Below are 15,352 nucleotides of genomic sequence, written 5' to 3' on the forward strand. Positions count from 1 at the left end.
AACTGCGAACGTTTGGAGCATTATGGTCAGAACCCTTCAATCAATTCGTGATTTTGACGATCTAATGCAACACTTGAACAAAAGTTGGCACGATATCCCTCAGAACGACATTCAACAACTGTGGAAACTGTTTGCCTAAGGGACAGAGGTGAAACAACGCGTTATTGACTTGCTCAGTTTGTGCAGCTCTTTCTCTTGAATAAACCATCCAATATTTCTGTTTTCAGGCGTTTATTTCAGGGTATTTCACTTGTCTCTGTAGGATGGCCGCTGTTCGGTAACTTGCCGAGACCATCCTAGCTCTACTGCGAGTGGCAGGCTGCTAACACTGCGGCTGTCTTCTACGGGAGAGAGTCTGGGACAGCTGGTTAACGACGCACCAGGCTCCAGCGGTAAGACTAACTTACAACAACGAGGTACACTACCTGTAATTAAGACACGCAGCAGACAGTCCAGAGTCTTACAGATTTCTATGAATGGCATCATACATTATTTGACTACACTGTTCGTCGTGAGTGTTACAGACATAGCTACATACTGTCGCTTATAGGACACAGCAAGTGACATCGCAGTCGCCAAGTATTAATATAGAGAAATTCAATATTAATATAGTGATTACAAACGAACATGTCTATTTAATGCCTAATGATTAGAGTTGTGAAACTACTGTAGATTATGATAAGGAACTGTACACTATGATAGTTTTCCAAGGAGCTATGGACATTTAACATCATAGCTGCGTTACGTGTATGTTAAGTGTGTTGCATACCTATAGGGTGTTACCTAATTTCGATTGCTTTGCTTGTGTATGAAATCACTCTTGGCTAGGTTCCTCTAGAAACCAGAAGGGACAACCGTCTAGAAACTGAGTGTGGACATAATAAGGGCTGCGTAAGTTATGGAACATTTTTGTTCTACATCGTTATCCTTCTGTCTGTTACTTAAAAATAAATAGTATGTATTGCAAAATTGAAATTGTCAAAGTTTAATTCTGGTCTTATTCGAAAAATGTTGATTTGTAAAACGAAACAGGGGTATGTTGTAGTAGAAAGAAATAAAACAATACAGATTCATCATCACTACTATAAAACACAGTTTTCTCAAAAAAAAAAGAAAGAAAATTAAAAACTCTATACAAAAACATGTAAAACATTGTTTCAATACTTTGTCGAGCTTATGTAAGACATCTTTCCGTTATTCATAAACAACTTTCGCACTTACTTGTAATAACAGGACACTTTTGCCTTTAATCAAGATGAAAAACGATCTGTTGAATACAAAATAACGACAAAAATTACTTAGATTTTTTATGTTTGCACCTGTAAACTGTCCTTGCATCAGAAGTAATTGCTTTTGGTTGCATAAATGCGGAGAAATTACGTGCTCTTCTAATTTTTATTACTTATAAAATGGAATTTATATTTCGTAAGGATATAAAATACTCAGTGGACTAACACTGACTGACGTGTGAATCTAATTAATTGCAAAACAAATCAACAGAAAACAAAGAGAGGTCATCGGTTCCAAGTTTTACCTCTCACACATTCATGTTTCTATCCTTACCAGTGACAACAATACCACTGGCAATCCTACCATTAGTGGTGGGATAAACTTCGTCCTGAGCCACTCAGCATTGTTGCAAAATTTATTCAAAATGGCGGCTCTCTTACATCCTCTCCCTGGGGGTTGACATGCAATGTCGCACTGATGTCATTACCACATCCATTCCTCCCCCCTCTCCCAGTTCCCTTCCTTTCCCCCACTTCCATCCCACCCTCCCTCACTTCCCCTCTTCTGCCCCACTCGTGAATTGGTGGGAAAACAGTCTGTGCTGCGCTTTTGGTGTGTAAGGATCTCACCAGTTGTCTGTACAATGTGCTCAGTAGATGAAATATCTCACCAGTTGTCTGTGCAATGTGCTCAGTAGATGAAATATTGGTTTCAGACAGGGAAGAGTTGAGCAGCCATATTACATATAATCATACAGCTGAGAACTGTGTCCATAGCGTCCTGCATGAGGCTTGGAAAGCACAGATATTGGGTGAGGGTAAGAACAATGTTTTTCTTCAAATAACGGTGATGCAGTTGGATGGGGTGAAGTTGCATTTCGCAACTCATGCTGACAGATGCATGTGCTGGAGCTGCTGATCTTTCATGATAAGTCCAGTCAGTCTTCCAGAGCGCAAGAGACAAGCCACTCTTCCACTCTGTCGTAAGCATCTCTGTGTTCAATTGATGAGATGCTGGTGTCAAACAAGGAGGAATTTAGTAAGTGTACCGTATGTAAACATGCAGCTGGAAATGCATCAGTAGCTCCCTACATGATGATTGGTAACAAAATATAATGGATGAGCGTAAGAAGAATACTTCTCAGCAAATAATGGTGTTGCAGCATGGTGGCTGAAGATGCATTTCGCAGCTCATACAGATTGCTACCTGCGCTGGAACTGTCTACCTTTTCCGAAATGGCCCATCAATATTTGTTAGAGACAAATGTGTGTTCTTCACCAACAATCCTGGACGACTGAGTTAGTTCACAAATCTGCCACTGAGGGAACTTGAAATAGCTTTTGCCCCCCCCCCCCCCCACCTCCAATATACTACCCTCGAGAATCTATAGGAACACGCATTCCTGCCCTCCACCACCTGAAAGCCAATAAGAATGCATGAATGCTACTTCCAGTCACATGAGAGTGATGCAGAGGATAGAAGCTGAACGACGTAGCCCATCAGTCTCAGTCATAACAACAACAACAACAGCAGCAGCAGCCGAGATCATCCAGCGTCTCCCATCAGAATAGGAAGAAGCAGAAGAGTAAGTACTCATTAAATGTCTGTGTTACTATTACTGCACATAGTACTTCTTCCTTTTCTATGTCAAGTTCCATCTCTTTGTCAAACTCCATGTCTTTGTAGTGGATGCTTATTGCTTCCCTTCTTTGTTCTGCAGCCTCCAATGCATCCAGACTGGCAGCAGCAGCAACCACCAAGGTGTTGGGACCTGCAGCAACCTCAGACTTTTCAGGACCTGCAGCACCATAGGATCCTGTAGTGCACCTCACCATCATTTGGAGCAGGACAAGCTGCTGTTATCCATCTTCAACGTCGACTTGTGTAACGAAGACACCCAGCCACCCCCTGAATCATAGAATAAGTGTACTGAGGGTCCTACTCCACACGGTGCAGGTCAGTGCTGGTCCCTGACATATGCATCATCCCAAAACATTCCAGTGTTACTGCAAGGACAGAGTGTAGTAGTGGTGGATGAGTAGTTGCCAGTTCCATCCATTGTTCTAATACTATTCACTTCAAGTTATAATTTAACAGCTAGCACTTCAAAGCGCTCAAATATTGGTATAGAAGAATCAGTGGATAGTGACTGGCATGTTATGTTAGAGATCGAAAATGCACCGACAACTGACAAAGTGCAGTTTACGGAGTTGGAATGAGACGACTTGTATAATGCAGAACACTACATCAGTCAACAGATGACCACAGAGTCTAATCCATCCAATTCTCTACCAGATATTTGGTGTGCAGCTCTGACGCTATCTATAACATCATTGTACATCGGTGGTGCACTCATGCTGAGATCAGGTGGTCGGCCCATTTATTTACAGCACTCCACCATTATGAACTTATTCGGTCTACAGATGGTGCAAACCATTGTGTTGGAAAGACTTAATAGACGGTTGCCTTATGTTCAAACTGTGTGTAAAGACATTGTGAACGGTCTCCATACGTATAGTGTGCATGTAGACGATTTAGCACACTGCATCAACAAGGTGCCAAAAGAAGAGACTGAAGGAATGCCCATCACTTTGAGGGAAATACAAACTGAATTCTGTGCATTTGCCAAATTCTGTACAAGTATGAAGATGAAGAAAGAACCAATTGCTTTTGTCGGAGTGGTGCACCCTGTAAACGACTAGTGAATAAAAATAATAATGATGTTTTAGCTATCAGTATTTTCAGTGCAATATCCGGAATACTACAACAGCAGCAAGTTGTGTGAATCATGTCAATGTCTTAAATCATGGATACACTGAATGATAAACGACACTTTCAGGTGTATGTACCAACTTTAGCTTAGTTGATGACATATATTTTCTAAAAAAGCCTAATGCACGTCAATATCTGATGTAGTCGCTATCATGGCAGGATGGGTGAAGGGTCCACGACGTAAGGACTTTGTTGTAAGTGACTGGTCCTGTGATGGCGCTGAGGAAGACCAGAAGAAGAAGAAAAAGAAGAAGAGGAAGAGGAAGCGGAAGAGGAATAATGGGATACATGGCGTAACATACACGACATTCACTTAAAGCAGTGAAATCTTTCAACCACATAAAGTAAAGCCTAGCACTGTCTTCAAGTTCGATGATGTTGCTGTGGAAAACTAGGATCAAATTCTACGATGTTTCAGTTTTGGACATTATATGGGTGGTGATGTGTTTTATTTGAGTCAGACATATTCCAGAATTCCAAAACTGTTGGCGAGGGATACTGTAAACTTCATTATGCCCTCACAAGACAATTTGAATTTAAAGCACATTTACTAAGACGATGAAGCGATTGATGTGTTATTCAATGAATTTGTAAAAATATGTGGAGATTGCTGGAATCACACACACAGTATGGGTTTCTCGTTAATGGTAAAACAAGAAAGCTAAATGTTGGTAGGCATAGACGCAACTTGCAGGAGTTTATATATATATCTATGAAAGAGGCTAAGAGGCTAGAATGTTAGTATACATCAAGCCATGGACAAGTCTATCTGAATGTCAGAAACTCCACCTGAGAGGGTGGGTGTACATAAACAGAGAATTCTTCTACACATAGATGGAAAATTTCCATCTCTCTAAAATAGAGTTAATGACATAGAGATCTATTCCCTACAGGTTCTGAGAGAAATCAACGCATTAGATGCTAGTGTTACCCCATTTGAAAAGAAAGTAAACGGCTTAGCTGTAAAGATTGATAGAATGGAAGATAATGTGCGAGACTTAACTACAAAGGTTGATGGGAGTATATATAAACCATGTTCTGTTGAGGAAGCCCGCTTAGTATATAACAAAATGTCGGCTAAGCATAAGGTCTTTGTGACACAGAAGGCTGTCCAAGAGAAGTTACAGCTGTTAAAGTTAGTACATTTGGATTGAGAGCAAACACTGAGAGAAACCTTTAAACCAGTTACTGAATCTATTGATGAACTCTCTGCGAAATTACACAGTTGCCAACCCCTATCTCAACAATAGATTGATTCATACAATTTACAGATTCTCTCCATCAACTGGAAGTAGATAAAAGATCAGTGGTGAGGAACCCTTGTATAACTGCATCTAAATTGGAACCAGCAGTGACCTCGAATGTGCAGGGACCCGAAAGCGGCGGTGAGCTTCAACCAGTTGGGAACTGTCAAAGGCGAAAGCGACGACGACGACGACGACGACGACATCAACTCACTGGAACCTGTCGGAACTGGAAGCGGCGGTGGCCTTCAATCAGCCGGGACTCGCAGTAGCCATCAGATTCCCATCATCCTCATACTGTCAACGAAGACAGTATAGGCACCAGGTATAAAACCAATGTACACAACGCACAATGTCACACTTTACAGCACAACAGCGAGGCACGAGCAAACTACAAGTTTTTTAAAACAGTAGGTCTGAAATCTCGCAATATAACTATCACAGTGCAATATGATGAGTGTTTTATACGCCAGACCTTATGCTTCAACCACAAGAACGATGAAATTAGGATTGTCATCAAACACCAAGATGCTTTAATCTTCCCTTGTAGGAGTTTCATATATCTTAATGGCTCATTTTAAAAAAAAAGATGGTACCTCCAGTGGCATCGAACCTTACATGTAATGTTTTCGTGTTCCTGTTTCATGAGATATGGTATGATGTTAAAGGGGTCAAGACTGACGAGACACACAATACAGGTATAACATCAACTCTTATAATGTATGTATTTGCTTCTCCCTTGGATTTGAACGGTTTAGAAAATGCTGGATGGTTCGTACATGAGACAGTGGATAGAACAGTGCAGGATTACAAGAAATTTTCTGCCCATACACCTCTGAAACTGCTTATGGGATAATTTGAGGACATGTGGTGAGTTGTTCTGAATTCTAAACAGGAACTTGTTCTGGTACAGAGTGCAACAGGTAACTCATACACTCAAGGCGCCTGAGAGAAGAACGAGATCACCATCAATAAAATAATATGGAAAATCCAGACGTCACTGTATCTGATGAGCAGCGTTTGAAGCTTTTAAAAGTTTGGAATGCTGGTGTATTTCTACCTTTATCTTCCAGTCATGGGAGATTATTGAGTACCCAGCGCTACCAACTGCAAGCAGACAAACATAGTCTACTAAAACCTCTGTGCAATTAGAGACCCCCAGATTCATCATACTTTAGTTTCAGACAAATAGAAGAGAGACTACACCAAATGATTCCATCAAATTTGACAGTTGTAGGTTAACCAACTCTAGATTCTACCCGTATGATAATTTACACCTGCAATGGGATGAAAAGGTATAAGTCTAGCGTATGACATGTATGTGAGTTTCCGTGCTTCTTACTACGAGGAAGAGAAGGGATGTCTACTATGCCCACGGAAATTCAAGGATCTGAAGCCAATAATAGTAATAGACAGTGCGAGATAATTAAATCTGGACCTATAGATGTATGAGCTGAATTTGAATCTTCGCACATTTCCCAGAACACATAGCAGCGTATGCTCTAGTTCTAGATGAATGTGTGATTAACTATTGCCTGCTCACTGGTGTTGTGCAATGAGTTGTATAAATCAACAAGTGCTGCACTATATCCAGAGCATTTCACAATGGTATCTCAAGGCGTGAACATCATTACAGACGTTCAGGGTTTCTATGATGATCAGTTTAGGCAGTTCATATTTACAGAAGTTGCATTCATAGCAAACACAGAAATGACAGTGTGATAGAGGCATTTTCAGCAAACACTGTATCACAGAGATCATTCAAGAGTGCAAAGTGTGCTAAAACACAGAGGAGTGCAAAGAGGTTAACACGTTTCTACAATGGAATTCGCTGGGATGATCCTGGTATACCCTATAAAAATATGGTGACGTCGCTTCAAATATCGACCACATGAATACCACCATCTACGTCAAAGGCATTGAGAAGATCACATGAAAGCTTCGAATCATTTAGTTCGCCACTATTCAAGACCTGGAATTCTATGCGTTCCCTGCTCTCCACTGACTCAAGAAGAAGATGGCTGAAAAGATTATGAAAATGTAAAATTACTTTTGAGTTGGATGGAAAATAAATTAATTTTTCCCTCACAATTTGTATACATTATTTCTTTCGCACTATGGTAGTATGTAGCACATCTGTGGTTCTCCTCAAGCACAGGAAATATAATAATTTTAGACGTTTGCTATATGCATATGGACGCAGACTTGGACGCATGCCTCCTGCTCCCATAAGGAAACACGTGCTGCACGACAGGCGTAATCTCATGGAACCATTACATATATTTTGTTATTATCGATCTTAAACTTCAGCTCCTTAACGGCACCCATGTTCAGAACTATCAGCTGTGTCTTGCACTTCTTTTATATACACAATTAGGGTAGGTTTGAATGGTTATGAATCTTTCATTCATTCAGTTCTCGCCGAAACAATTTAGTTCTTGAGGTTACAGCATGATTCTTGAGATACAATATAGTTCTGGATATACAATTTAGTTCTTCAGATTCAGTTGGGTTCTTGAGATACAATATAGTTCTGGGGGTACAGTTTAGTTCTTGAGATACAATTTGGATCCGATATTCAGTGCATAGATAATTATTACTGTGACTTGCTACCACTTGATTCTAATATGTTCAATGCAGAGGTACTTGCGGCTCACACACTATTACTAATAACTATGACTAGAAAAATCAAAACCTTCCACAGTCCACCAAAGTGTAGCAATGGTTGAGAATATTTTTACACTCTTAAGTACCACTGGTTGAGAATGTTTTTAGATGGAGTGGGAGCTATCTACACTAAAACCTAATCTGGCTAGATGACTGGCACCGGGTGAAACTTAAAAACTGATCTATTTACAAGTGTACACGGTACATAGCAATGGGAGCACATATTTTGTATTCAAGGTATATTTAGGAATGACATTTTGTCGTTGTTGGCATATATGATAAGTATGCAGACCGATGTCTACATGATCACATACGGAAATATTTACAAATGACACACTGTGTGCTGGGGAATATCTGTAGGTGCACATATTACACAGCTATGTCAACTCCTATGATGTGTAGGCGATACTTACATAAGTGTACATGATACACAACTAAAAATATTGACTATGCTAAACAGGTCATCCATACAACATTTACACACACACACACACACACACACACACACACACACACATACACAATCAAGTCTCATCAAATGAATAATGTGAGTAAGGCCTAGTTTCAATACTGTTCTCACAAATGACCTGTTTATCGTCATTAGGCGACAGACCTACTTTAAATTACAATACGGTGTGCGCCTTGTGTCCTCTCGATCGAATACTAGTTTGCCGCGCTATATGCTGCAGCAGAGCACTGCAAACATCATTTTACAGGCACTGGAAATAGTCAAATAATCTTCCATCAAGAGGGCTCTTGATGCCACACACCACCTTAGCCGACCTCTCGATGGCTTCTTCCAATGTGCAATATGCTTACACTTTTGCTCGAAGACCTACAAACTCCATAATAGGTGACCCATTCACATCGTCTTTCATAAGTCCGATAACCTTCTTGTTCTGTGGAACAGTACCGTAGGAATTATCAACCTTGTACCCAGCAGTGTCGCATGCTTCATCATAGCATCTCGTTACGTTATATGAATTGCGGCCCTTCACGCTATAAGGTGAAGCTATCTGTATCCATATAAAGTAAATTTGGATCTTTGAAAAGAGTTTTCAGAAACCTGTAGTGGAATCGGTACATGTGGAGTTTGGATAGCTCTAGTATGCACATCCCCACACAGATAGGTTCCGTGAACGTTCGCCTTCTCCACAGCAACAAAGTTCTCTTTGAATATTGTCACCCACTTAAAATTTGGTCTGGAGATGAATTTTCTTACTTCCAAAAGACCATCCCATTCTGATCTAAACAATATGTCTCGATGTTCCCTCAAATTCTCCATTGTTTTACCGAAAGTTGAGTTATTTATTAATTCATTAATATTTCTCGAAGTCATTTGTCGTGGAAGTTCTCTGTTTCGAATTCAAATCAATACCCTGCTTCAATCAGGGGACTACTTGAAGGAGATAGCCCAGATTATTCTAACCAGCTCCATCCCTACGCTGAGATATTGCTGGAGAATATGACAGCATTGTTTTGGGGTGGGGCCTCCTGGCATAACTATTTACTCTGGACATAGTGACAAGTCTCTATGTGCATCATTTATACTAATAGGGTACGTGAGTTTTGCTTCCCTACACCAGAATCAGTCGCCACACCCCCACCACTACGAAAATGTTTACCTAATCCGACGCATTCGTCATTGGGCCATCGAAACCCGCCAATCGGCAGCGATTGTTGCACGTTATGCCCATATAAGTTATTCAAATCAACGTACATGATGTAACTCGAATTATCGGATGTGTTGAACATCTCACCCATCCATGAGTCCCTGACTCAAAGAAAGGAAGCATGTCAGCATCAGTCAACAGCTCGATGCTGCGCTTCATTTCCTCACCATAGCGTTCCAAGATAACCCAGGAGGGGCTGTAAAAACCGGTAGGATCCAGGGTATATGTGGTCATGCGTAGACTCCGGAATTTGGCGAAAACATCAGCAAGCAAGTGCACATCTGTCTCCACATACAGCTGTGCATACTCTCCAAAAGTGGAAATGTTCAAATCTCACCACAGTATGCTGATACTCTGCATTCGTTATGGCATTGTTTGTAAGGTTGCTGAAGAATGCATTTATGTCATGTAATCTAGTTTCATTGAGTTTTGCATACAATCTCGACACTCTTGTGGGAAAACACACTTCCTAGTCAAAAGTGGTTCAAATGGCTCTGACCGCTATGGGACTTAACATCTGAGGTCATCAGTCCCCTAGAACTTAGAACTACTTAAACCTAAATAACGCCGGCCGGTGTGGTCGAGCGGTTCTAGGCGCTTCAATCTGGAACCGCGCGACCGCCACGGTCGCAGGTTCGAATCCTGCCTGGGGGATGGATGTGTGTGATGTCCTTAGGTTAGTTAGGTTTAAATAGTTCTAAGTTCTAGGGGACTGATGACCTCAGCTGTTAAGTCCCATAGTGCTCTGAGCCATTTGAACCATTTGAACCTAACTAACCTAAGGACATCACACACATCCATGCCTGAGGCAGGATTCAAACCTGCGACCGTAGCTAGAGTTTAAACAACTTTCTGGAGTGGTGCCTGAATAAAGCGAAGTGAGTCAAGGAACTGGAGAGTGAGGCTTGGCGTCATTCGTTAGGAGCATGAAATATACTTCTCAACATTCTCACGCAGGACACAAACCTGATCTTTCTGCGTACCGAAATTAGCCAACAAGAGCGTCATATGCGCTTAAATTCTGAAAGGAAACGGGTATGTTCGTTGTAATTGGTACTTCAAGTTGCATGTATTGTGAACTGCAACATAGAACTTCCCTGTAAGATGGCAGTGAACCCCTACGAGGGGTTTCCATCTTTCTATGTAACATAACGCCAAATACACACATCAAAAAAAGTTTTGCCTAACCTCGGTCCCGTGAGTTCCGGGACAAAGTAGAATAGAGATCAACACAAACGTCTTTTCCGCCCTTTTTGTTGCTCATGAAAATCACACATTGCATATTGTACTACCATACAGCGAGACCTTCACATGTCGTGGTCCAGACTGCTGTACACACCGATACCTCTAATATCCCGTCCTCTTCCACTGATGCATGCCTGTATTCGTAGTGGCATACTATCCATAAGATCATCAAGGCACTGTTAGTCCAGATTGTTCCACTCCTCAACGGCGATTCGGCTTAGATCCCTCAGACTGATTGATTGGTCACGTCGTCCATAAACAGCTCTTTTCAATCTATCCCAGGCATGTTCGACAGGTTTCATGTCTGGAGAACATGCTGGACACTCTAGCCGAGCGATGTCGTTATCCTGATGGAAGTCATTCACAAGATGTGCATGATGTGGGTGCGAATTGTCGTTCATGAAGACGAATGCCTCGCCAATATGCTGCCGATATGGTTGCACTATCAGTCAGAGGATGGCATTCACGTAACATACAGTAGTTACGGTGCCTTCCATGACCACCTGCGCTGTACTCGGCCCCACATAATGCCACCTCAAAACAGCAGGGAAATTCCACCTTGCTGCACTCGCTGGACAGTGTGTCTAAGCCGTTCAGCCTGACCGGGTTGCCTCCAAACACGTCTCCGATGATTGTCTGGTTGAAGGAGTATGCGACGCTCATCGGTGAAGAGAAGGTGATGCCAATGGTGAGCAGTCCATTCGGCATGTTGTTAGGTCCATCCATACCGCGCTGCATGGTGTCGTGGTTACAAAGATGGACGTCGCCATGGACGACGGGATGAAGTTGCGCATCATGCAGCCCATCGCGCACAGTTTGAGTCGTAACACGACGTCCTGTGGCTGCACGAAAAGCATTATTCATCATGGTGGAGTTGCTCCGAGCCATAATCCGTAGGTATCAGTCATCCCCTGCAGCAGTAGCCCTTGGGTGGTCTGAGCGAGGCCTGTCACTGACAGTTCCTGTCTCTCTGAGTCTCCTCCATGTCCGAACAACATCACTTTGATTCACTCTCAGACGCCTGGACAATTCCCTTGTTGAGAGTCCTTCCTGGCACAAGGTAACAATGCAGACGCGATCGATGCGCGGTATTGACCATCTAGGTATGGTTGAACTACAGACAACACAAACCGTGTACCTCTTTCCTTATGGAATGACTGGAACTGATCAGCTGTCGGACTCCCTCCGTCTAATAGGCGCTGCTCATGCATGGTTGTTTACATCTTTGGAGGGGTTTAGAGACATCTCTGGGCAGCCAAAGGGACTGTGTCTGTGATACAATATCCACAGTCAACGTCTGCCTTCAGGAGTTCTGGGAACCAGGGTGATGCAAAACTTTTTTTGGTGTGTGTGTAACAGTGAACCGCTTCCTCATAAAATTTCATTCTCCCTCGAGTTGGTCATGGGAGTGTTGGTGCTTAAAGCTTATCAATATCCGACGAAAGTTGCTCGTGCTCAGTAAGTAAGCATACCGCAGTATTATCCACGACATAAGATTTGGAGCCGCTCGGGATTAGCCGAGCGGTCTTAGACGCTGCAGTCATGGACTGCGCGGCTGGTCCTGTCGGAGGTTCGAGTCCTCCATCGGGCATGGATGTGTGTGTTTGTCCTTAGGATAATTTAGGTTAAGTAGTGTGTAAGCTTAGGAACAGATGACCTTAGTAGTTAAGTCCCATAAGATTTCACACATATTTGAATATTTTTTTAAGATTTGTAGTGGTTAAGACTCGAATCACAGGACGCTACAAACTGGTACGCTGACACATACGGTATATATTTTTCTGTGAAATTAGTATGTGAGACTGTGGGGTCACCTTCTCAGCGTGTCACAGGAGCGAGGTTGGCGTTCTAAATCACTGTAAACTACTATGCGGCATCGCTCCTGGTGGAATGCCTTCTTAAACTTACAGAATTTGTTTTCCTTGGTAGGCATTATAGCACGTATCGATTTCCTGATAGAGCAATCAGCTTAATGTTTGCTAAACGGTCACTCGTGGAAAAATAATTCAGACATCTTAAGCAAATATACTTTATATGATGATCTTTTGATAATTTGGGGGATAGAGGGTGGACTCATCCTTGATCCAGCTGTAATGATAATCCTTTCTCCTTATGCTCCTCATATGTGAACATATGTGATCAGCAAATTCTGAGAAATGAACGGGTCTAACGACTCTGTTCTATACTTATCACCTGAGTTCCACGCGCCCAGCCCATAAGCATATATTGGTATTCTGTGCCTCAATTTTAGGACTGTCCTGGTGTTTAAAGGGGAACTCGATATCATCAAAATTATGAAGTCCACGAAAGTCAGTACCTCTAGTGTATCGAGTTGGGTACTTGGGATGATCCTTATGATTGTAATTTCTTTTGCAAGCCAGCAGCGACCATGCAAAGCAATAGCTGCCATCTTTATTTTGGACATTAATACGAGCCACCTTATCTGAAATATCCTTATGAAGCCATCTTATCTGAAATATCCTTAGGATATTGCCCGCCATTGACTGTATCATGGACATGAGAGTGGATGTCTAGATGTAGTACACAGCTGAGTGCTTTACCTAAACCTCTAACTTCCATTTCGGAAAACAGGGCCCATATAGCACTGAAGGTGAATTTACGGAGCCAGTCAGTGATTGATCTTCCCGCTCATCACATCAGCTATAAGGTGGCTACAACCGTGCGGTATTTGTATAATTTTAAAAGGTCCATTATACAGCATTTGCCATTTCTTGTTCTTCTTTGTTATGAGTGACGACTTAGGATGGTTTCTTATCAAAACTAAGTCGTTTATCTGATATGGAACTGTCCGTTTTATTGACTTGTCATATCGACTTTTTCGTTGGGATTCAGTTAGATAACGTGATTCTTGTGCTTTGTTGTTAAGGATTTCGTGCCATTGAAGCGTTTCGTTGTGAGCTGTTTCCGAATAATATTCTCTCTGGTCCCTTAAATTGCTGCTTAATTGAAATATGGGCATCTCTTCGCTTTTTACTCGTACGCTCGGGCAATCTTTACCGGGTGTACTTACTGTTCGTGTTAAATCCAGTACAATCTGCTTATTTTCATTCAGTAGGGAGATCTTCCCGCGGGAGAAATCAATTTTTGCTTTTTTCTCGCTCAGGAAACCTCCCCCCAGGATGCAGGTTACTCTCAATCCTTTGACTACGAGAAAGATACATTTTACGTTATCTTCTCCCAGGCATAAATCTACCAGCACCTGATACTGAACTTTCTGTGCTTGTGCTCCCATGGCTCCAATGACACAGCAGTTTTGTACAGGAAATGTCGGTAAGTTGCGGTTTTGGCTCATGGTTTTGAATAGATCATAGCTCATAACATTACTAGTGGCACCTGTATCTATGTATATTTCTACTGGCAATTCATTAATTCTAGCTTTTATGATGGTTTGTACTTCAGTTATTTCTTTTTTGTTACATTGGTTTGATTCCATAAGTAAATCATGTTGTGTACTGTCTCCATCTTGGTACCTCAGTAATAATACATTATCTTGTGTATTGTTTCTAGCAGTGCCCCCTGTTTTTTCGCAGGCCATCAATTGGGAGCTTATTGTGGCCGTTGTTCGTTTGACGGTCTTGAACTATGGTGGTTTCCGTCCGTGGGCATTTCTACTATCCTTACGCTGCTATTCGAGTCTGTCCATGTTTGTGGTATTGCATTAGTATTCTGCATAGAATTCCTATTGTCACACTGGTACTGGTTACCGTTAGGAGGCGGTGGTGGTGGCATAGAAGTTTGCATCCACTGCACCGGGTAAGTGCGGTTGTTGGCACTACTGCTTGGTTGCGGCCATTGACCTTCATTTCGACGTTTGTTATTGTAATTATTATTACTGTTACTGTAGCCGGGATGTCCTCTATCTTCCCACCTACGTTTTTGATTGTAAGATGGTTGACCGTTTCCGTTCTTCCTGTTTTGTTCTGCGGATTGATCTTCCTTTCCATTTCTGTGGCTTCCAAAATTGGAATTGTTGTTGCCATTTTTAAACTTGCGTGGTGAACCATTACTGTTCTCCCGGTCTTTATTTATCCTATTTTCTTCCTGGGAGAGATCGATTTCGTCCAGCACAGACAAGTACCGTTCCAGGTCATTTTCGGGTACATTTATTAATTTGTCTCGTATATGACCGGGCAATCGTAATTTTAAGATTCTGATCACATCACGGGCTGATATGGGGTCATCCCAATATCTAGTTTTGTTGATATATTTTTCAAAATATTTACGGAGTGTACCCTGTTAGTGATTGTACATTTGCGGGCTGTATACTTCAGTCCTCAGGCGTTCTTGAATAGCCTTAGACCAGTATCTGTCTAGAAAAGATTTTTCAAATTGTGCCAGGCAATGGCAATTTTCTATGACTTCATTTGCCCATAAGGCTGCGTCGCCTTGTATATGTGCGATTATGAACTGAACTTTTTGGCGTTCATTCCAGGCACTCTGTAATACATTTCGGAATCCTTTTATAAAGATTACCGGATGCACTGTCTTCTTTTCCGCGTT

At 41.9% G+C, this 15,352-nt stretch overlaps 1 protein-coding gene across 2 annotated transcripts in view; it reads left to right on the plus strand.

Annotated features, from left to right (window-relative positions):
- Positions 1–15,352, plus strand: part of LOC126187686 (uncharacterized) — a 68,976-nt gene that overhangs the window by 15,032 nt on the left and 38,592 nt on the right. For both annotated transcript variants that reach the window (XM_049928926.1, XM_049928925.1), the window contains exon 3: positions 263–392. In XM_049928926.1, the coding sequence (XP_049784883.1) occupies positions 263–392 (130 nt within the window). The remainder of the gene's footprint in view (positions 1–262; positions 393–15,352) is intronic.

Source organism: Schistocerca cancellata, chromosome 5 (genome assembly GCF_023864275.1).
Source record: "Schistocerca cancellata isolate TAMUIC-IGC-003103 chromosome 5, iqSchCanc2.1, whole genome shotgun sequence".
Taxonomy (NCBI): domain Eukaryota; kingdom Metazoa; phylum Arthropoda; class Insecta; order Orthoptera; family Acrididae; genus Schistocerca; species Schistocerca cancellata.